The sequence below is a fragment of the Protopterus annectens genome, chromosome 14.part0, assembly GCF_019279795.1.
Source record: "Protopterus annectens isolate FY-2018-M chromosome 14.part0, PAN1.0, whole genome shotgun sequence".
Classification (NCBI taxonomy): domain Eukaryota; kingdom Metazoa; phylum Chordata; order Ceratodontiformes; family Protopteridae; genus Protopterus; species Protopterus annectens.
Genome location: NC_056748.1, coordinates 156,433,566 through 156,458,109, shown reverse-complemented (window position 1 = coordinate 156,458,109; position 24,544 = coordinate 156,433,566). Strand labels below are relative to the sequence as shown.

The following is a 24,544-nucleotide window of genomic DNA, read 5'->3' as shown; positions in this document are numbered from 1 at the left end:
AATTTCCAGAAGGAAGAAGGGAACTTGATTAGCAGAAATGTTTCTGTTTAAACAATAATAATTTAATACCCAGACAAGACTGTTAGGAAGTATTCGTTTATGACAGTTAGCAATATTTTTGTTATTTTTAGATAATGTTACCCAATGTATTAGTTTCCATTTTGATTCATATGATAGATTTATCTATAATGTAATGATTTTTACAATAGCTGAAGCAGCATACAATTGAATGTCAGGAAATCTTATTCCACCATTATGTCAACCTTGTATGTGGCAATTAAAATAAACTCTTGGTTTATTAGGATGCCAAAGAAACTTAAGTAGAATGTTACTATTTTTTATTTCTTTTTTTTTGTTGTTGTTGGAGAGTGTTAATGATTGCATAACAAATAACATTTTAGGGAGAATTTCCATCTTAATTAACATTAAACATTCTTCCAAAGTAAAGAAAATTTGATTTCAACTTGTGACTAGACTTACAATTTTCTATAACCTGTTGAAAAGTTACTTGTATCATTTCCTTACTATTAGACTTAAAGAAGATGTCAAAATATTTAATTTGAGAGCTATTCCTATTGAATTTTTTATATGATTTTTTTTAATTCTTATTGATTAATAATGTACTCATTTTATTATGATTAAATTTAAAGTTCAAGATAGTTTCAAATTGCCTCATAGAACTAATTATGTTCTAGTGATTTTTCTGTATTTCCTATTATAAGCAGAATGTCATCTGCAAACAGTTGAATCTTTAGTTCCAAATAGTCTTCTATTTTTATGCTGTAAATATTTTTGTTTGACCTAATAAAGTTAGCAAAAGTTTCTATTATTAGTGCAAAAATTAGTGGAGACAGTGGGCAACCTGGCTTAGTGCCTTTTTGTAGTTTAAAGGCATTAGAAAGGAACCTTTTTTATGTAAAACTTTGAAATTAATGCTATTAACTCAGCTGAGAAGTTATATTCTTTAAGGTCATTAAATAAATAAGACCAATTGAATAAGTCAAAAGCTTTGTCTAAATCAAGATTAATGATAGAAAGTTCTTTTTATTTTTATTTGAATGGTCTATTAGTGAATGTATCCTTATTATATTATTCTGTACCTGTCTATTCAAAATAAAACCTGTTTGTTGTTAATTAATTTTGGTTTTACTAGATTAATTCTATTTACTAAAATAGACATGAACATCTTGTAATCAATGTTTAGAAGTGAAATGGGTCTATAAGAACACAGGATCTTTGTCTTTCTCTAGAATAGGTGAGATGAGGGAATATTTCCATGATGGGAGAACCTCCAAAGTAGTTTTTATTTTCCAGAACGCTTTTTCAAGTATAAATACTGCACTACCTGGCAATAGTTTATATAGTTCAGGTATGAGACCATCTAAACCAGGAACCTTATTATTTTCTAACTTTTTAATTTTATTTTTATTTATTTTAGAGTAAAAGGTCTATCAGTTTTATTTAATTGTTCATTAGTTAATTTATTCTTTGTATTTTTTTTCCGCGGTGGTGCAGCAGTAGCGTTGTTGCCTCACAGCAAGAGGTTCTCCCATTTGATTCTCAGTTGGAGTGTGGGGAGTGCCTTTTGTGTGGAGTCTGCATGTCCTCCCTGTGGTTGGGTGGGCATTCGAATGACAGGCGTAAATGGGCATGCCTTCGTTGAAGGTTGACCGTCGAGCTGGCATCTCGGTGTTTGTGAAAATCTACTGCCAATCACTACCGGACCGGAGTTCCGGCGACCCCTAACCGGGAAAAGCCGAAAGACAACAACAACTTTTTTTTTTGTAAAAGTTTCTACTATTTCATCTTTGACTAAGCTATTTGAATATTTATATTTTCATAGAGTATTCTTAAGCTCCCAAAAATACCCTTAATATCTGCTTTTCTTTTTATTTGTTTTTATTGTAATTTCTTTAATGTTATTTACATATCCAGTTTTTTTAGCTCTAATAGCAAGTTAATGTGAGCTAGATGGGTTCACAGAATAATTTGAAGTGTGTTTTTCCAGGTTTATTGACAATTTATGATTTAGAATTTCAATGTATTTTGTATTCAGATTTTTACTTTTGACTAATAGTGTAATTTGGTTTTAGATCCACTGTTGGTGGATGTACCACTTACCCTCTACCCCAGGACACAGGCCACATACCTGTAGGTCTGATTATAGGGTGTGATGTCACTTACCCTCTACCCCAGGACACAGGCCACATACCTGTAGGTCTGATTATAGGGTGTGATGTCACTTACCCTCTACCCCAGGACACAGGCCACATATCTGTAGGTCTGATTATAGGGTGTAATGTCCACATTATACTTGAGTGGTGTGTCTGTTTCATGATTCATCAAATCCCTCCATGTGTCTCGTCAGTGTAGGTGTTACCATGGCTGTGGCAGCAGTCCCTGGTATGTGTTGATACTGTCTGTATTATACTAATTTCACAGTTGGAGTCAATGATTGCACACAAGCTATAGTCCTTCAGATAGCTGTTTGGACACAGCACGTGTATATCATCTATGATGTCCATCACTGAACGAATGGGCAGGAAAGGGCCCCTGATGTACCAGCCTGATCACTGGACCTGCGATATATGCCATGTCACACATTTCAGCATAGTGAGATGCCACATATGTCATACACTGGTCTACCCATTTGGTGATATAACTGTTTATGGCCACATATGACAGTGTTGATTGAATACCTCAGTGTGGATTTTTGTCAAATTGACCTGGTCAAGTTCCACAAGATGATACTGTTGTCATCATGCATTCCTCGATGACCTCTTTGAGGGCACCTATCAGATGTAATGGACCTGATGTAGCAGAAAGAGCTCACACAGGTCTGTTTCACACACCAGGAATATTTCTCATGTACATGTAGAGGATGTCCGTGATGACATGTTGGTCTACCTCACAGGTGAGGAGAGACAATGTGTCTCTAAACATGCATGCATCAGGTGCTGTCCCCCAACACATGTGGACGCATGTTGATGTACATCCTTGTATGGGAACATAGGCCATGTGGAGGGTGTGTTGAGCTGTGTATTCAACCATATCAGGAAGATGCATGTGCTAGGTCACACCAAAGATGATCTGTGATGTTGTCACAGCACATTGATTCCCTGTGATAGGCCTGGATGAAGGTAAGAGAGTGTGATCTGGCCTAGGGTTTTGATGCAAACACACATGCAGGTATAACTGAGAAACCCCCCAAGGTGGGGATTAAACCTTACTTTAGTTGATGGGTAAACAATTGTCTTACTGACAGAACACATCATGTGAAAGCTGGTGAATCAACTTGTACCAGTAGAGCTGTCATGATTGGTAAACCCCAGGGATCTTTGCTTGGCCTTTCACTGCTTGAATTGTATTTCTCGACAGTTCAGGCTGAAGTATATGGCCTTAGCCTTACCAAGTTTTCTGATTCTTGCATATTGTGTGCAATCATTGAGTCCACCAATGTGATAACATAGTGCAGGATGAGCTAACATACACAAATGAATGGTGTAAAAGGCACATGATCTACAAATAAATGCAGAAATGTGTGTTTTTAATGTTGTCCATCTGAAAAGTGGAGCTCCATGTTAATAATAGCATTGACAACAGTCCTGCTATGCAGAAACTCAGTGATGTAAACACTGGGAACATATTTAGATAGCAATCTGAACTTTGACCATCAACTGTCCACACTGCTGTTGAAAGCCTATGTTGAGCACATCCTAAGTCACTCCATCATATTGATGTCTTAGGACTGTATGACAGCACTGCAGTCAAACCTCATTATAGCATTAATAGAGTATAATGCTCTATTTACTTGTACCTCACCAGACACACATTGCAGCTAGAAAGACGACAGAGCTTTCTCAGCAAGATAACACAGGGCCCACACACCATGCCATGCTGTTTGTGGATAGATTGAAAGCCATGTCACTGCAAACTTTATTGTATAAGATGACTGCAGTAAGAATAGAGCCCTTACCTATCTAAGTACACAGACTACAGAACACAGTACGTTATGTAAGTGCCACAGCTCAAAATGGACTTCAGTGTGTCAGACTACACCTTATAGCTGATGATGTCAGCAGTGTCTCTTGAGGAGAAGATAGGTGTCCCACATGCTGGTGTAAAATGTTTTCTGTAATGTAAAGCAACAGCTCACACACACACACACACACACACACACACACACACACACACACACACACACACACACACACACACACACACACACACACACACACACACACACACACACACACACACACACAGTTGACTGCAGTCAGAACAGAAACACTACTTATCTAAGTACACAAACTACAGAACACAGAACTTAATGCAAGTGCAACAGCTCAAGTCTAATTTATGCAGGAGTGCAGGTCAACTTATAATAGATGACATCAGCAGGCCATGTGGGGGACAAGAGGTTGGGAGTCCTGTATGAAATGGATGTGTAGGCATGAGCAAATATAAAAATAGTGGCAATCCATGTAATTGCAGAAGTAGCTGTAGGATACGCATGTCTGCTTTGCTGTTGATGTCTGTATACATACTCATACACACAGTTGACTGCAGAACCCCTACCTAAGTACATTGACTACAGAGCACAGTACATTATGCAAGTGCAACAGCACAAGTCTGTTTTATACAAGAGTGTAGGTGAACTTATAGTAGATGGCATCAGCAGGTAATGTGGCTGAGAACAGGTTGCGAGACCTGCATAGTGCTCCCATTATCTTGGCTCCTTTGACAGTTTTCCCTAGTAAATTCCAGCCCCCTTTTGCCTATTTTCTGCACCCCTAATTGCAGTCATGCCACTTTTCTTGACTACCATACCAATTATATCCTTGAATTTCTGTCCCTTATTTTCTTTGCCAGTGGTTTTAAATATGATACAAATAACAAAAGGGAAAGAGGACACCAGTGCCTGGTTCCTCTGATCAACCAGAACTTACCAGAGGGGAAGCCCTACTTAATTTTTTTCCTCCAGTCCCTCATATATCACTCTAATTAACATTATTATTATGTCATGGAATGAAAATGCTTCCATTACCCTACTCATAAAATCCCAGCATGGTTTAGTCAGTTTGGTAGGTAGCAGTGCTTTCCTTAGCTTGGCTATATATGCCCTTTAGAATTAGGCTACAGAAGGTACTTTTTTCATTTTGGTGTGTTCATGTTGACCAAAGTTTAAAACACTGTGTACTGTTGACTTTAGATTTCTAATGATGGTGTTATTCTTTTGAGATTTGACCATTGTGTTTGTAGTCAAAATGTATGCCTTTCTGCTACTTCTCCAAATGCTACATAAGTCTTTTCTGTTGCACCAGGTGTTTTTATTTTTGTTGATCAGCTTGGAGAACTTTGGCATTTTTTGTTGAAATGATTCTGTTACACTGTTTGCAGTCATCAGCATATTTGGGTTCTCGTGTTTTATTTGAGAAGAGTAGACCAAAAACAAATGATCCAGTAGAGAGCCCTTGTGGTACATCACTGTTGGGTCAATGGGGCAACAACATGCCCTGAATTGTGTCTTGTTGCTAAACAGTGTTTTTACCCATTGAATTATGTACCTGAGTAGCCACATGAGAGGGGATAGGAGTGATGGATCATTGAGCAGATGATCTGGCTTGTTGGTTGGACAATTGCACTTTTTAATGCAGGACCAACTTGTGTTTCTGCCTAGAAGACAAGCAGCAGGTTTTCAAGCTTTGGTTAATTAAGTTCCCAGCTTCTTTGCTAGATGACTTTAAGTGAGTAAAAGAACAGCACCTCTATTTTTGCACTGTTTTTTCTGTATGCAGTCTAAAATAAAAAATAAAAATAAATTATATTTGTTTCATTGGTCTGCTATGAAAACAATTGTGCAATAGAGTATTGTGGGCAAGGACTAATGTTACTTCATACATATATTTTCATAGATCCTTGTGACTCACGACCATGTCAAAATGGAGGCACTTGCATTGTAGAAGAGCTGGAGACCTACCACTGCATATGTCCCCCAGGCTTTGGTGGGGATGACAACTGTGGTGAGTTTTATTCATGCATTTTCCTCAATATGAAGTAGAGGGAATTAAAAAGGGCAAACGAAGGATTTCATTGCATCACTTATCTTTCCATTACATTAGCAAACACTAGGGAGACATTACATTTATGTATTTTCTCAGTATGTTGTTAAAAATCTGCACTTTAGAATGTCAAAGGGAGATCTGTGGTGCAACACATTTGGGAATTCATTGTACAATATGATTGGTATTATAACTATATAATGTGTGAAGTGTTTGAAGTTACTGTTTAATATAAGAAGTAATGTTTATCCCCGGGATTCAATAATGCCTACACTAAGTGTACAATGAGTATGCTGTTCTGAGTGAACACACAACAGACATAACTCCCACTTTCTTCCTCCTAATTTTAGTTTTCCTACTGATATTCTTGCAACTTTAAATATTGGCAGGGATTCATAAAGATTACCACAAAGTGTAGACTACATGTGCGCTTAGTGTAATCTTTCTGAATGACTAGAAAGCACAAAAAATGTGATAAGAATTTTATTGACTACATATTGTGTACACCTAGTGAATCTGGCCCTATATCTATATATATCAGGTGATTTATATCCCCCCCTCTTTATTTACACACACAGTCTCTGTAAAAACCTCGCTATGTGGGTGTCAGAATTTAAAAGCAAATTAAAAACATGAAGTCCTAACAGATATTACCTTCATTACTGTATGCTGTCCCCACCTACACCAACCTTCAGCAATCTCTACTAATAAAAATTGAACAATTGTATAACAAGATAGATAAATTTGCCATGACCCAATCTGCTAAATCCCATCACTGCCTAACTTAAAACCGGCTGAATAGAATGTCTTTGCTTTCAATCACCAGATTAACAACTATTTATAATATAATCTAGAAACCTCAAACCTGTCCTGCACTGCATGCCTTAGTGGAACCTTACGCACATGCACAATCACTATACTCCTTGGACAAATTATTGTTAACCGTAACTAAAACTCACAACTCTGCTGGCCTGCCTTTTTTCTCAAATTATGTCTCCAAAATCTGAAGTTCTAACCCTACCACCATCAGACAACAAACCAACCTATCCAAATGCAAAAAAATAATAAAACAACAATTTACACACACTTTGCTCTACTGTTGCACCTTCCAAGGGTGAACTACCTTGGCCCTTACATACCTACATTACCTTGATATACATCAACAAAGCAAATTGTCAGTGTAAATTTCTCTCCATCTTCTTACCCTTTCGCATTAATGCCACTTTTACTAACTTTCCTTACCTACCCCTGACAAGTTTTTCCCTCCAGTAAAATTCCAACTCACACTCACTACCTTCTTCATCAACCTCATCTTCAGCACAACTTAATTTTTCTCTGTATCACCTAAAAAATATATGTACAACACACCCTTCCTCACCTTCTCTCTGCTTTATACCCTTATTACCTCTTGTCTGCTTTCTTCTCACATCTCCTACACTTCCTCTCCCTCTTATTTTTCCTACCTATCCATGTAAAATTGTAATTTGATATTTTAAACCACACTGTATGCATTAATTTGTCATGTATTGATCTATAGTTTCTCTCTCTCTAGTAGAGCTGCCATTCAGTTATTGCATATCCATATTGTAACTTTAAGCTTCTCATTTTTCTATTTCTAACTAGATCTTTTCACCCTAGACGTCCTCTGTAAATGGGGTTACCACAACCCAGTCAGACTACCCCAGACATCAAAAGCAATAACTCAATCAGAGTTAGGGACAAGTGTGTGAGAAAGAGGCAAAAAGTGCAAAATCGGAGGAGACCAGGAATGTGGTGCCTGCCGTTAAAGCAGAAGATAAGACCTAGAAGTAGTGGTAAGAAGGGTGGAGGAAGTTGGAAGAGATACAATACAAGGAAGAAGGCAGATGGCAACAGGAGATCAGTTCAGCAGTAACATGATTGGGGGGGTGGCAGAAGGGGACAAGAAGGAGGGCAACGTTTTCTGTTTGTAGAAACAAGGAGGGAGAGTCTTAACCAGACTAAGCAAACAGAGACAGGAGATCATGGGAGATTCAGAAAAGCAGAGGAACCAGATACTTTTTCACTGATAAATATAAGGAAAGGGATGCTATGTCGGTAGGGAGCTAGAGCACAATGAGAAGGGGTGTGAACAAACAGCAAGATAAACAAGGAGGAGGAGAAAGGGAACTGAGTGCCTAAGAGAGAATACGACAAACAAAAGGCACCGGAATGACGCGGACAGATTTCCAAGGTCACTGTGGATCCAGGCAGTGTGCTGGTAGATCTTCCAATAGAGCTGTTCAGCTGATCATTTCCAAGTGCAGCAGTGTCTGAGGACTGCTGGAATGTAAGAGGGGTATGGCTGTGCAGGGAGGGAGGGAGGGAGCAGTCACTGGGAGAGAATCCTGCAATAAATGTAATGGCTTCACCAGAGAACAACAGTTTCTAGGACAGTTACCAACATGGGGTCATGGGAAAAAGGAGCTATTTGTTGAACCTGAATCACTTTCTTGACAGGTAGAAGAGAAATGGACAGAGGATTGCCTGGTGTTTGATCTGTCTGATATTTTGAAAGGTGTCAGAGTCTGTGTTGCACAGATTGCTGTTAAAAAACATTAGAAAATAGCTGGATTGTTGCATGGTTGAAGGACAGACCATTATACGCTTAGCTAAAAACTTGTATTTAAAAATTCTCTCCAGCCTGAAGGAGGGCAAGATGAGAATTTATTTTAAACACACTTTCGACACAGGCAAACTTACATTTATCTAAACTAATCAAACCTTATTAACAAGTTCACATTTATAAACATTATACATCGCATATGCCATTCTATACCATATAATAAAAGCAACATTGCATAAATTGTTCACGTCCTGCCTTCTCTTCAACCTCATTCCATCATCAATTTGTTTTTCTGCATTTATTGTTCCCACAGTTTCCATTTTGTCTATTTAATTTACTCATACCTTTTTCTAAAGATACCACTTGTTCTTTTATCTCTGTTAACAATATTCACTATTTTAAGTAAAGTTGGTTTCAGCTTTGATTTCCATTTTCTTGTAATTGTTTTTTGGGCAGCCACCAAATGAAACTTAACAAGGCCTTGCTATGTCTAGGCAATTCAGATCCTCTGTCCCAGCTTAGAAAAAAAAAATTCAAATGGTCCATTGAGAGCAGTGCGCTATCCCGGTAAAAATACAAGTAAAATAAAAATAAAATAAAAATTACACTCATTTTCTCACTCAGTATTCCTGATAGAGTACTTTGCAGGAAAATTTTGAAGTCTCTCAACTCATTACACTCTGAGAACATTTGCTTGCGGATGCCTCCTTCTTCCCCATTACGCCTCAGATATTTGCAATCTACCTGTGGAAAATTCTTTGGAGTCTGCTTGGGGTATAAAATTATCCATGCAAACATTTCCAAGCAAAAATTGTAAATCTTCTAGACTTGGTTGCATATTTGTTTGCCATACATATATCCTCCCATTGTTTCTTTCTGAATTGTTTATCCAATCTCTCTTCCTAATCCTTTCTAACCTCCTCTGATTGACTCCTATAGTTATCATGCAATATTTTGTATGCCCTACTAATTATTCCTTTTTAAACAGAGCTTCTGTTCCTGATTCTACTAAAAGGTTTACCAGTGCTGCTCTTTCATTTAGGATTCCCCTGTTCCTTTCTCTTTGCTTGCACTCTGATATCAATTCTTGGTATGGAATGTAATCTGTAGTCTGCAATCCACATGACTTCTTAGCCTCTTCCCATTCTGTTACCTTTCTCTCTCTAATTATTTGTTCCCAGAACCTTGGTTCCTTTGCCAGCTTCCTCCAGTAAATTCTAGGTTCCCAGTTGTCTGTACCTGTAATTACAGTCATGCGTATTGGCAGAATCTCCTCTCTCCATTCCTGTGCTGGCTTACTTCTTAGTATACCTTCTGCTACATTATGAATTTAATATGTTTTTTGCTGCTGTTATTCTCCTTTAGGCTCTGTGTTCAGAATCTCATTCTTATTCTTAAATTATTTCTTGAGTTACCCCCCTGGTTCCTCATCATCCCTTTCCGCTTTGCATTGTATCTTTCTGCTTGTGTTATGTATAAGAGCCTTAACAGTGCAATCCTAAACCTCCTTGTTCTTTTGGGGGGATCAGCTTATCCCACTTGATTCTTGCCTTCTTCCCCTCCAAGGTAAAATCCTTTAATTATTTATTAATTACTATGCACCACTTCTTCTCTGGTTGATACAAATATGTCTGACCTGTGTTTAACAGTAACATGACTAAAAACATTTTTACTGCTTTTATCTTGGTATCCACATCCACAGGCAAGAGCTTCCAGTTTTTCAGTTTGTGTATTATTTTTGTTTAGTCTGTTCCATAGTATTATTAGCTAGCATAACAGAATCTTTTATATTCCATACCCCTAAATACTTCAATTTATTACGTCCTCATAAATATGGGTATTGCTGAACCAATTCATGTGAAGGTACAATGTTTATAGCTGTAGCCTTTATTGTATCTTCATTAATTTTATATCCCCCAAAAAACACGTAACTGTGTGAGAATGTTTCACAACACTGAGATATCCTTTTGTAGTTCCATCAGGTAGAAAACATCATCTACAAATAAAGCCAACTTTCACTGAACACCACACCAGTTATATCCTTACATTTCTGAGTTCTGTATTTTCTTTGCTAATGTTTCTAAATATAACACAAACAGCAAAGGGGAAAGAGGACACCTCTCACTTTGATTTTTACCTCCAATACATTACATATTCTTCTAACTAACCTTAGTATTGTATCAGGAAATGCAAATTCTTCCATTGCCTATTCAGAAAATCCTAGCTTACTCTGTCAAATGCTTTCTGTGCATTAAGACCCACCAAACAGCAGCATATTCTTACATTTTGTTGCCCTCTGGATCATCACTGTTCTATTAATGTCAAAGGTCAAATGTTTGCTCCCCACCACAAAACCACATTAATCTGTATCTATCAATTTTGGCATCCCCTTTGCCATTCTTTTAGCCATTATAGACATAAGCAGTTTATAATCCTGGTTTAAAATTGAAATGTGACTATATGAAGCTGGCTGTAATGTGTCTTTACCATCTTTAGGTATTACAGCCACCACAACTTTTTTTCCAGGATGTTGGTGCCTCCCCTCCTTTTAACATAGTGTTAAATAAAACCTTCCAGATCATTCTCACTTTCTTCTTTCCTAGCTTCCAAACATCCACAGAAGTACTTTGTATTCCTTGAGACTTTCCTGCAGATTGCTTATACATCACTATTTTTATCTCATCACCTCCTCTCTTAACTGTTAATTGTTAAGCCTCAGCTGCTTCTAATCTTGGTATAGTTAAATCTTCCATAAATATTTCCATTTGTGCTTTTTCTTGATTTACCTATTTCTCTGCTTTATACAAATTTTCATAATATTTCTGAAATATCTATTAATACCTCTACAGGACCTCTAGTTATTTTTCTTGGTATAGCCTCCCTAAGTTTGGCAACAACCCTTTCTACTTTCTATTGCCTAAGTAATTTTGCCAAAAGTTTTTTTTTTGTACTCTGGGGTTATAATAAAAAAACAGTTACTTAACAGCAATCTTTCTAAACTCATACATATTATCCAGATACTCCCTTATTTCCCCTTTAGCACTCTGCAATTGCACCTCTTCTTGTTCTGTGAGATTCCCCTTATTCTGTAATACTTTAACCTTTGTCAGCCCCTCTAAGTAATTGTTACATTTTAACCAGATCTCTATTTATTTTAATTCTACCCTAGTTTTAAACTCTACTTTCATTTTGTCCCACTCACTGGATATAACTTATGGAGTACTTTCTTTCTTCCATAGTAACTCCTGAATAATTTACACTGGCCATTCCTTCAATTCCTCTCTTTTTAACAGGTAGGTGGGGAAGCACCAGTGTCTCATTTTTACTTCATTACCCTGCATTTTTATCTTAGTAATTATTGGTGTATGATATGAAGTAATTATTGGGTGTGTGTCAAAGTCGTCAATTAAATGCATGTGTTCCTGTGAAATATAATTCATATCTAGCCTAGCCCAGTTACTATACTTTGGGGAATAATATGTAAATTCTCTTTGAGTTCCTGCTACTTAATTCACATTTTTCATACCAAATATTTTCATGACTTTCTTTAGAAATCTGCCCTCTTTTGTTACATTTTCCATTCTTGAACCCCAGATACATCCTCATTGTTGCAAGTCAAGTACCACTTTCCACCTATAAGTAATATTCCATGCTGAAGCTGATTATTTCTCCCTATTTTTAAGCTCCTTAATAGCAGTTTCAGTAGAATATAGATGCATGCCAGTATAATCCTCATCCCTTGCCAGTAAATTCTTACTTTCACAAATCTGCCATTATTATCTTCTTTTCTTCTGTCACTATTGGAGCACATCTAGCAATTAATATAAGTACTCCCGCTTTCCTTTGGCCATGATATTCTGCTGAATATCTATCCTGAAATCCTTTCATTATCAAATTCACAAGCTCATTTCTTTCCAAATATTTGTCCTATAGCATTGCTGTTTGCACTTTGCATTTCTTAATGTAATTACATATTCTTTCCTTTTTGTCTGTACCTGTGACACTGTTTACATTCCAAGATTATATGGAAGGTGTTGCCATAATCATAAGATCATTATTTTTACCTATTGTATATATCAGCTTTTGTGATAGATGCACCCACTAATGTTTGACAGGTTAATCTTTTATACTAGTTTTTCTTACCATCAACACTGGAATCAGTCACATTTTACAATACTTTTTTTTTAATAAAAACCCTAAAAAACACACCCCAGAACCTGTTAGCTTAATAAAAGCACACAAAATTATGTGCCTCTTCAAACATTGAAGGAACATTTGTCCCAAATAGACAGCTACTAACATAGGCTTTAATTAACCTGAAATTGAGGTTATCCATGCTAAGATGCATGTTATTGCCTGTGCTTCCACTTACACTAATTTGTGTCCTTTTTATAACTTTCACTAATGCAAAAACTTGTATGCTTTTTAACTTTTATTACCCTGTTATCAGATTGTCTCCATGAAAACATGAGAAAAAATATAATCTTCTGCTTCAGCCTGAAAGACAAGCTAAAATGTTTATTGCTAAAGAAAAACTTCATTATATTCTGTGTTGTCATATTTACTTTTCTCCACCTAAAGTTTATTAGTTTAAGCCAAGGGTCTTAATCCAGACATTCATCTATGCTAAAGTAAGAGAAAGCATATTGACTTGACATTTATTATGATCTGTGTACTTTTCTACCCTATCCCCACCTCAGCAATGCAAGATTACAGTCTATGATCTTAAACATGCTTTTATCTAGCATTTCTTCTCTTTTTGTACTGTAATTCAAATATTTCTTAACACCAAAAAAGAAGAAATAAAGAGAAAAAGAAGAAGAGGAAAAAATGCATCTGTTTACTTTAGTAACTTTGTCAAATACAAGAACTAAAAATACTTTGCAATAAAACATGCAATTTATATTGTGAAAGGTTTCATAGAAATGGTATTAAAAAACAGAAATTATTTTATTTACAGTTGCCTTTTTCCTTTTTCTCCCCCCCCCCCCCTTGGTGTCCTTCCAAACATTAAGGACATGAAGTGAAGCAAATCCTTTTCAGTTCCCCACTAGTATAACAAAGTCAACAAAAGTCCAAGATTTCCACTTTTTTTTATGTAGTCATATTTCCGAAATGCAGCTGATGCTTTGCAGTCTCACATTTATTCACTAATTAACATGTTGCTGGTCTTCTTGCTGTTCATCTCCATTTCTTGATTCTAGTTCATTTCCAAGGTACTCCTGATTCTTTGGAATAGTGGAAACGGTTTCACTGGGAAGGTCTGTCTGTGTGGTTTATTATCAGAAGAATGAGAAGGAGGGACCCTTCTGCTTGCTGGCTCACTTTTCAATGGAAGAACATTTGTGTTTTCTCTTAAGCCTGTTCTGCATCACAAAAGTACTTTGTTCCTCCAGGAAAACTATTGTGAAGACTGCAGCTTGAATCTCATACCTGCCCCTCAATACTCTCTGATTACTGGAATAAATTTGTTTCTGTTCTGCCTGATTTACAGTGTATAACCATTTTACACAAACACTCTGCTGTCTTCAACTATTAATACTTTGTCCTTTTGCCACATTTCTGTCAGGATCAACTCTTTCTGCTGGTAGGTTTGCATCTTTACTAATAAAGGTCTTGGATGCTTTCTCATAGCCATATTTGGAACATAAACATGGTGTGCCCTTTCAGTTAACAGTTCCTGCTGTGGAATACCAGTCCAGTTGCTTATTTGTGCCTTCATAAAATTAATACACTCTGTTCTTTCTAGGTTTTCTGGTGCATTAGTAAATCTCACATTTTCCCTATGTCTGATGTGCAGAGCTATGGAACGCATCATCATGGACCTAATAAACAAGAATATAGGGAATCTCCAAACTCTGGATCCCACACAGTTTGGTTTTGTGAAGGGTAGATCATGCCTGCTCAACCTGGTCAACTTTGAGTCAGTCGCCAGAGCTGTGGATGAAGGCAAGGTGGTTCATGCAGCCTACCATGATCAGGCCAGGGACTTTGATACTATTCCCCACTCAGGAATCTTAGAAAAACTCACTAAGCTAGGCATCAACCCCTATATCACTAGGCAGGTTGCAAACTGGCTCACAGATAGAACCCACAGTGTGAAAGTACCTGACTCCAAGTCAGACTGCCGACCTGTCATGAGTGGAGTCCCACAGGGTTTGGTCCTGTTCCTCTCCTGTTTGGTATCTACTTCTTTGAAGTCCAGGCCAACATGAAGGGACTCTGGCTGACAAATTTTGCAGACAATTGCAAGTTGGGAACTATTATTAACTCCCCAAGTGATGTTGACATCCTACAGAAAGGCCTCACTGAGACCAACGACTGGTGTCAGAACCATGGCCTTAAGCTCAATGCCAAAAAATGTGTCGTCATCCCCTTTGGAAAAAACATGGTTCCCATGAATTACCACATCGATGGTAGTCTATTCAAAACAGAAGGAGTTATAAGAGATCTAGGAACACAGGTTGACAGCAGCCTCTCTTTTGACCACTATATTGCCACTGTGTCAGAAAGTCCTTTTATGTCACACGTATCATTACTAAGGATTTTGCATCCAGTAAGAAAGAGGTCATTGTCCCCCTCTACTTTTCCCTCATTAGGCCAGTCTTTGCGTACAATGCCGCATTTGGCATGTACCTCACTAGACACCTGCAACAACTGGAGAGGCCACAAAAGTACCTCATAAAGAGGATCCTAGGCCTTAAACACTTGTCCTATATGGACAGACCCAAAAAACTCCAACTATTCTCTGTCTTATATCGCCTACCTAGAGGTGATCTCTGCTTGACTTACAAATCCATGTCTGACCCAGCTCTGTTAGAAATGCTACATCTAAAGAAATCCCAATCCCTCTGCACCACATGCTCCTGAGACCTCAACCTCATTACCACAATCAACAGAATAAGCTGGAGGGACAGGTTCATAATCCAGAGACTGCCCATACATGTCAAACAGAGCACCTCACTAGCCCTCTTCAAGAGAAATCTAGATGAGTGGATGGGAAATAGAAAATTTACCCCAGGGATCACTACAGTGGCTCTACTCAACAGAGGCACTGGGAACTAAGTTCGGGTGGCACAATGCCACGGTAATTTTATGGGCTAGGCTTGTAAAGGCTCCAGGGCCATTAGGCTAGTACACACCTATGAACCTATGTGCTCTGTCCTCTAATTCTATTATTTTTTGAAACATCTCCTCCTGAGCGTCTCATATTCAGCCAGCCTTTTCTTCATTTCAACCTCTGATTTTTACAGTTTTATCAACTCATTTGAATATCTGTTTGAAATTTCTATTTTTCCAGCTATTTCCCAGCCATTTGTTATTTGAGTTGCTATACTCATTTGCTGTTTTGTTTATTTTAATCAGCTCTGAGCATGTTTGACATATTTTTCCCTCTAGATTACCGGAAGACATACCTCATGCCAAAGCTGGAGCTTGAAGTGCGTTTTGCTGGACAGCTGTAGGATTCTTCCCAATCAGTGTTTTCTCTTCACCTTTTCTAGTTGATTTTCTTTTATGCTGTCTTAGTTTCATCTTTGCTGGCATCCAGGGATATTATTCTTCTTGACATGAAAAATGAAGTGGAAGTTTGTTCTAGAGGTAAGGAATATATTGGAATGCGAATCTGTCATGCCAACATACCTTATTTATCTGTTGATGAAGGGTTTAGTTCTCTTCACCAGGTATCTAAGGTACCATTTGTTCTGTAAAGGAATAGAAAAATCAAAGAAGGTTGGATCTTTTATAGTTTGAAAGACTAGAAATGGATCTCAGCCATTTCGCTAGTAAGTCCGGGTATTGATTCCCATAACTGGGCATACATTTCACTCTCATCCGTCTTGGGATGACTTGATTATGCAGGCTTGCTTCGATCTGCACTTTGACTCAAATTAAATGTATGAATCAGAGGATGTTCACAATGATAGTAAGTTTGAAAAAATCATAAGCGAAGTAGAGACAATGGCCTACTGGCTTAAACGGCTTACATGGCAGCGGTTTCACATGGAAGCAGGCCTGCATAATCAAGTCATCCCAAGACGGATGAGAGTGAAATGTATGCCCAGTTATGGGAAAAAATACCCAGACTTACTAGCAAAACAGCAAGCTATCAATTTGGAAACTAGCTTCCGATACATGAAGCTGTTGATAGATTACTTGAAACCGGAAGAAGAAGGTTTTGCCAGGCAGATAAAATGAAGCAGTTGGAACTTGAGAATTTTAATTTCAACTCTTAACAGGTGAACAAAATAGAAACATTGCAGTTCAATCTGAACGTTTATGATTCTAAATTAAAAGACCAAAAAATAAAGAAATTAACCAGGGATGGTTCAAATTTCAAACAAGGGCACATATTTGAATGGCCCAAGGAGGAATGAAAATTTGAAACTCGTATATTAGGTCGGGACAAAGAACCAGTCATGCCTAAAAAGAATCCTGTTAATTTGAATACTGAAATAGTTGAAGTGGAGCAACCACAAGGACGGGTGAATGTTTCAGACTTTTCAGGTCCTGTTGAAATGAACACACATGTCTAACTTACCACTTGAAGGAACTAGTAGTGCAAACCAAATAGGAGCTGTACCAAAGAGAGGAGCAGCACACATACTGCTGAATCGTAATCTACCGTTAAAAAACTCATTACAGGAATCAACAAAGTCAGATTCAAGATCGGAAAAGGAAGAAAACCATGAGCTAACTGATTTATCACTAGTTGTGACCATATCTAGCTATGTGTTAACCCCTGCTGAACATGCAGTTTTAGGGAAAGGACTCACATTTATTCCTTCCTTGAGATCAGACTTAAGTGAGTTTGTTATAGATTTAAAATGTTTTGGAGGGAATGTCACTTTAAACAACATCTGTGGTAATCATGTCTCTAGTACAAAGGTTGTTAAGAAACCTAGCACTTTTGTTCCCCTAAATCATCCAGCAGTTGAACTCTTTACATGTTTATGTAGCAATGAGGTTGAAAAAATAAGGCTAGGAACAAGTACCAAGCATTTTCATAATATTCCTTATGAGGAAAGACAGGCCTTATTTGATTTGCAGTGGAATGATAATATCGTGCTTAAACCTACAGATAAAGGAGGTGCTGTAGTGGTACTTGAGGCTAACTGGTATAGGCACAAAATGATAGAGATGCTGAAAGACAAGGGGACATATATTGAAGTGACACCCATGGCTTTTAAGAATGCTATGCAAAAAGTTGCAGTACAACTTAATGATATGTTACTGGAAGGAATTACAGATTTAGATTTGTTTAACTTCTTTCATACAACACATCCAACTACACCTTCGATAAGTAGATTAACAAAAATTCATAAGGATTTTTATGATCCTCCACTATGCCCTATAGTTTCTGGGCAAGGCTGGATCACAGAAACTATGTTCCTGTTTGTGGGGAAAGAACTTAGGAAAGTATTGACTGGTACCGAGACAGTCCTACAAGATACAGATGACTTTCTTATTAAGTTGCATAGAGCCATGGCTATGAATAAAGGTTGTTGCAATCTTTTATTAACTACCATGGATGTGAACAACCTCTTCACATCCATACCCAACAATTTTGGGATTGAGACTATAAAGGGAATTTTAATATGTAGCCTTAATGGATGAGAGGCTGAAAAATTATGTACGCTGTTGGCGCTAATTCTAGAGAACAATTATTTTACCTATGGGCAATCTATTTACTGGCGATGCTGTGGGGTTGCCATGGGTACCCCCTGCACAAACAGTTATTCAAATCTTGTTTTGGCAGAATGGGAATATGCTCACATACTTAGTTCTATTATCCCCTGGCGCAAGAATATTTTGTTCTATGGCCATTTTGTGGACAATCTTTTTGTGCTTTGGGATGGAGAGAAAAATCAATTCCTTTCATTTTTAGATTATGTAACTGGAACCACTACTTTTCTGAAACTTACAGGAGAATGGTCTGGACTGTCTGTTAGCTTCCTGGATGTCAATATTATATTGGAAGAAGGGAACAAAGTTAATGCAGCATTGCATAGAAAACGTATGTGGAGAAACCATTATTTGCATAAAAGCAGTATGCATATCACATAGAACATCATGCAGAATGAAACTACAAGAATTTTAAAGAGATGTACTCAGATGCAATTATACAGAAAGAAATTCAAAATTTACAAAAGAATTTAAGAGTATGTGTCTACAGTGAAAAAGATACTTGTATTCCCATGGAAAAAGAAATTAAGGAAAAAGACCATGGAAAAACTATTCTTGGAGCTTGTGGGAAACAAGGAAGTAGTAGTGAGCACAAGGACAACAGACTGAGGGTGATGATGACTTATAGTACAGATAATGCACAAATTCAGAAAATAATACATCCGTTTTGGCCCATCTTAACCCAAGAACCAAAATTGAGGGAGATTGTGGGGGACAAACCAAGTTTTGGAGATAATAATAGAAAGAATATTAAAAGGCTGTTATGTAGAAAAGATGGTTTTTCCAAACCTCCGATTTTGGGTCCCAAAGGGACATTTAGATGTGGAAATTGCCTAGCATGTGAACATATTGATTGTAGTAATTATTTTTGTCAACCAAACTCTGGAAAAGAATATACATTCAATCTAAAAGCTACATGCAGTACCCCAAATGTTGTTTATCTGGTGACCTGTATGTCATGCCTGGCTTATTATGTAGGCAAAACCAATCAAGCCTTTAAAAATCTTATTTTGAGACATTTGAGAGACATCCGTGCAAGGGACTTGCATAATGCCCTCGCTGTACATGTCAGCACTTTTCCTATGCATTCTTTTGTGTTTAAGGTAACAGAAAGAATTTTTGTGGGAATGAAACAAGGTGATGTTAACAACAAAACAGAAATAAGAGAGATCAGATGGATAATTAATCTAAGAGCAGACTAATTTCCTGGCTTAAATGCAATGATTGCATTAAGACCAATGTTGAAAGCTCGAAGAGCAACCATTTGTTGAAATGAGGGTGTGCTTAATGTGAAATAAATTGTGATTGGTCTATCCTTCAAGAAAGTCGAAAGACCGCCCTAAATTCTGGGTATTATTTTTGTTTAAATAAGGCATTCTCAGTCCCAAATCATTAACGATCTGATAAAGGTTTATTGAAAGTGCTTATCGTTTGTGTATCTCAGGGGACTTTGCATTTCCACAGTTGTGTTTTAATATTTTTGATTAAATTTGTTTTATTTCACCAAGTTTTTGAGTGTTACAGTTGTGGAGGTGTAACTTGTTCTTTATTTTATTTTGTGGTTTTAAAGGAAAAGGTCACTAATTTATGGTCTGATTTAACAAGGCAGGGTGGTGCATTTTGAGATGTGCAAGAAGTGACCATATTTGTAAGGACTAGCTCAAGGGTTTTGGACCCTCAAGAAGGACAGTTAACTATTTGTAAAACAGAGAGTTAGCATTTATAATGTAAAGGCAGCACTGGGCATGCCGGTCTTTGGAAAAGTAGATAATCCAGTTTACTGACAGATAGTTCTATAGCTAGCTATGAATGGGTAATTAGTCTTATTTAGGGTGATTTAGACATCTACAAGTTCAAATGTGCTGTTCTGAGGAAGCCGCCATAAGATGATAATGTTCATGACAATTACAAGAGGATTCTGGCTTAGTGGGAATAATCCAGGTAACAAAGAGTAAATAAAATAATTACTAAATAAGTATAGAAGTAAGTAAATAACTACAATTGCCAGGGGTCTGGAGACATGGTAGGCATTATACCCAGCAGCAGTGGTAGCACTTTCATTGCCCTAAAACCATGCGCCTGTAATGCCACACAAATATGAACATGTTCAAGGTGCAGTAGAGCCTCAAGTTCAGCCATGTTTTTGTTAAAACTCCCGACATTGAGTGGAGCCACATTAATGGGTCCCAGACTAGAATTTGCGAGTTTGGAATATCTAGCAGACAGATTCTACTTAAAAAGGCACTTTGGGGCAGCAAAGGCTTCAGCTAGAATGGGAAAGCCTTGGTAAGACAGGTGCAGACCATGTGATGAGATGAATTATGTTATGAATAAAGAAGGCGAGTACAACAGAGGTCTCTTCAAAGCCCAATACTCTTCTATTTATTTGTCTGTCTGTCTCTCACACATCTGAACAGAAAACAGGATGAGCCTTCTCTGCGAATGACTTAAAGACAGGAGCAGCATAGGGCAGGAAGGACTCTAATGCAGAGTTTAGAAAGGACGATTCAGTGGGCAGAGAGATTGCAGATACTCAGGTCAGACAAATATAAAGGACTGCATTTAGACCATAACAACCCTGGTATGAATTGTGAGCTGGAGGATTTGAAGCAACAACAAGAGAGAAGGAAACGGTGTGGGGCTTTGAATTTGGTCTTTACTAGAGCACCAGAAGCAGATTGAGATGGCAGCTGAAGCATCAAAACGAAACCTGGCTTGTACACTCATGGTGAATCCCTCCCGAAACAATGAAGTAATGCTTCTGCTCTACCAGGCCCTGTTCAGGAATATACTTTTTGCTTGCGTGACTCAAATAACCAGTCAGTCTTTGAAGTGCGCTCAGGGTTTAGCTTGCCTCTTCCACAACAGCTGCTACAGCAACAATTGAAAATTGGTTTGTTTGGTTACATTTTCAGAATTTACCCGAGGCTGTTAAAGCTGCAGTTTTGAATTTTTCTTTGAATAGTGGGATTGTTTTTGGGCCATCTGCTGCTAAATTCCTGAAAAAAGTGTGAGTAGAAAAGGAAACTGATTCAATGGATGAGTCAGATTTTTCATCCTTCATTCTCCAATTTGTTAAAGCCTTGTCATAGGTGACTTCATAGCCAGACACACTGACGTTCCACTCACCAGGCTGAACAAGGAGAGGGTCACAGTAAGCTGCCTATCGGGGCGCTAAAATCCGCCACATAACACAAGCACTCGGGTCACTCCACGGCAACTACAAATATGACACAGTCATTGTCCATGCTGGTGTGAACGACCTGAGACGTACCTCCCTGGACTACATGAAAAGAGACATAGAGGAGCTCTCTGATTATGTAGCCCAGGCAGGTATGACCCTGACCCTGAGCAGTATCCTTCCTTCACCAAGAATGATGCCACAATATAGAGACAAGATGATCAGCTTTAACAATTGGCTTAATGTCTGGTGTCATTCAAAGGGGATCCAGTGTCTGTCTGCCTGGGATGACATGCTTGACAAGCCACGCTGCTTCGCAAGGGACGGCTTGCACCTGTCACCCTGGGATTCCGGATATTGGCTAAGGCTCTTGCCACCCCCATAGTGCCTTTTAGGCAAGGCTCAAATTCTAAACCTACCACCCTAGAAAACAAAAATGGGAAGAAACTGAGGGTAATGCTGCTCAATGCCAGAAGTCTAAATCTCAAAATGCACGCACTCGAGGCCCTTCTCAGTATGGAGAACATCGATGTCTGTGCTGTAACTGAAACCTGGTTCAAGGCTCCTGAGAGCACCCCGGCACTATTAGGTTTTACCTCATATCATGCGTTCCGGCCCCAAAACCCGGACCACACCACAAAAGGAGGGGGTGTATCCATATTCATAAAGGATACCCACACATCCAGGTTGGTGGCAACGCATGAAGCTTTGGAAACCATCCAGGTGCAACTAACCATAGGCAAAACTGCTCTACAAATGGTAGCATGCTACAGGCCACCCTCTCAAACTCAGGAACCCCACACAGCCTTCCTGAAGACACTGGAGGGTATAAATGTATCTCCAAACACCATCATATTGGGTGACTTCAACTACCCGAATATAGACTGGGAACATTACTCAAGCCCTAACTTTCTAGCCCAACGGTTCCTGGAGTTCATAAATTCAAATGCCATGGAACAGCTAGTCACTGTTCCCACGAGAGGAGAAAATATACTAGATCTCATTATCACAAACATGGGGACAAAATGCTCCACACTGGAAGTATATCCCTCATTGGTGAGATCTGATCATAAACTAATTTCACTGGAAATCCACATCCCGCCCCCACCCCAAACAAAAAAGACCACAGTGAAGAACTTCTCTAAAGCAAACTTCACACTACTCAAGACTGGTGTGGTATCCTTCAAGGCCCCTGAGCCAGTGGAAACCACAACCCAAGCTGCGGAAGCCCTTACAAATGCCTTCTATGAACACCTCCAGGACTGCATGGATCAGGCAATCCCAAATAAAACCAAGACTTTTTCCACAAAGCGCAAACATCCAGTCTGGTGGACCCCAGCCATTAACAAACTTTACAATAAGAGGAGAAAGCTGTTACATGATATAACAAAATCCATAAAAGGGAAGTCACCCCTGATGATTATTAGTAAAAAAATACGAGCACTCATAAAATCAACTAAGGCCAATTTTGAGAGAAAAATTGCCATGGATTCAAAGGACAATCATAAGGCCTTTTTCAGCTATGTTAGGAACCTGGGTGGAAACTCCCAGATATGCTCAGAATTAGTCCAAAATGATACAAAAATCACTGAACCCACAGACATTGCCAACATACTGGCAGACAGGTTCAGTGCAAACTTCACCCCCCTCACCCCCCTAAAGGAGAGATAACTATCCCAGCAGAGTGTAGCCTCCCAGACATCTCAAATGTGCAGGTAAAAGCTGCTCTCTCTAAAGCTAAAAACACAGCATCAATGGGACTGGATGGTGTCCCCGGCTGTGTGCTGCACAAGCTAAATGAGGAATTAAACCCGCACATAAGGCAGCTGTTTAATCTCAGCCTTACCACAGGATACATGCCCAAGGAGTGGCGTACGGCAACTGTGGTCCCACTCCACAAAGGCGGTGCCTCTACGGACCCTGGTAATTACCGCCCCATAAGCTTAACAAGTCTAGTCTGCAAAGCTATGGAGAGGATCATAATGGAGCTCATAAACAAAGATATAGGGGACTTACAGACATTGGACCCGACCCAGTTTGGCTTCGTCAAGGGCAGATCATGCCTTTTGAACTTGGTCGACTTCTTCGAAACAGTCACCAAGGCCATTGATGAGGGAAAGGCAGTCCATACAGCCTACCTTGACCTTGCAAAGGCTTTCGACACAATACCCTACTCGGATATTGTAGAAAAACTTACCAGCTTAAATGTAAACCCATATGTCACAAGATGGGTTGCAAACTGGCTTAAGGACAGAACCCACAGGGTTAGAGTTGCTGGCGCTATGTCAGACTCCAAGCCGGTCACAAGTGGTGTCCCACAGGGCTCGGTCCTTGGCCCCCTATTGTTCGGCATCTACTTCTCAGAAGTACAGGCCAACATGGGAGGACTTTGGCTGACAAAGTTTGCAGACGACTGCAAACTGGGCACCATAGTGGAAAGTGCATCAGACACGGATATCCTTCAGAAGGGACTCACAGAAACAGATAGCTGGTGCCAGAGCCATGGCCTGAAGTTGAACGCCAAAAAATGTATAGTCATACCCTTTGGGAAAAACAAGGTAACCCCAAGCTACCATATAGGTGGCAATCCACTAAGCACAGAAGAGGTTATCAGGGACCTGGGAACCCAGGTTGACAGTGGCCTTTCTTTTGACACTCACGTTGCTAAAGTGGTTAGAAAGACCTTCTACATTGCCCACCTGATCATGAAGGGATTCACATCCCGATCTAATGAGGTCATTGTTCCCCTGTACTCTTCACTTATCAGACCAATGATCGAGTACAATGCCCCATTCGGGATGTATCTCACCCGACATCTACAGCAATTGGAGAGACCCCAAAAGTTCCTCACCAAAAGGATAAAGGGACTCCAAAATCTGTCATATGCTGCCAGATTGAAGAAACTCCAGCTCTATTCAGTTGCATACCGTCTGCTCAGAGGTGACATGTGCCTGACATACAAGGCCATGTCCAACCTGGAATTAATGGACATGCTCCACCTCAAAAAATCCAAATCCACCAAAACCACTAGAG

The 24,544-nt window shown here is 38.8% G+C and overlaps 1 protein-coding gene across 2 annotated transcripts in view; it reads left to right on the top strand.

The window, feature by feature from the left end:
- VWA2 (von Willebrand factor A domain containing 2) overlaps positions 1-24,544 on the top strand; it is a 1,170,846-nt gene that overhangs the window by 1,023,927 nt on the left and 122,375 nt on the right. For both annotated transcript variants that reach the window (XM_044055935.1, XM_044055934.1), the window contains one exon: positions 5,916-6,023. In XM_044055935.1, coding sequence (XP_043911870.1) covers positions 5,916-6,023 — 108 coding nt within the window. The remainder of the gene's footprint in view (positions 1-5,915; positions 6,024-24,544) is intronic.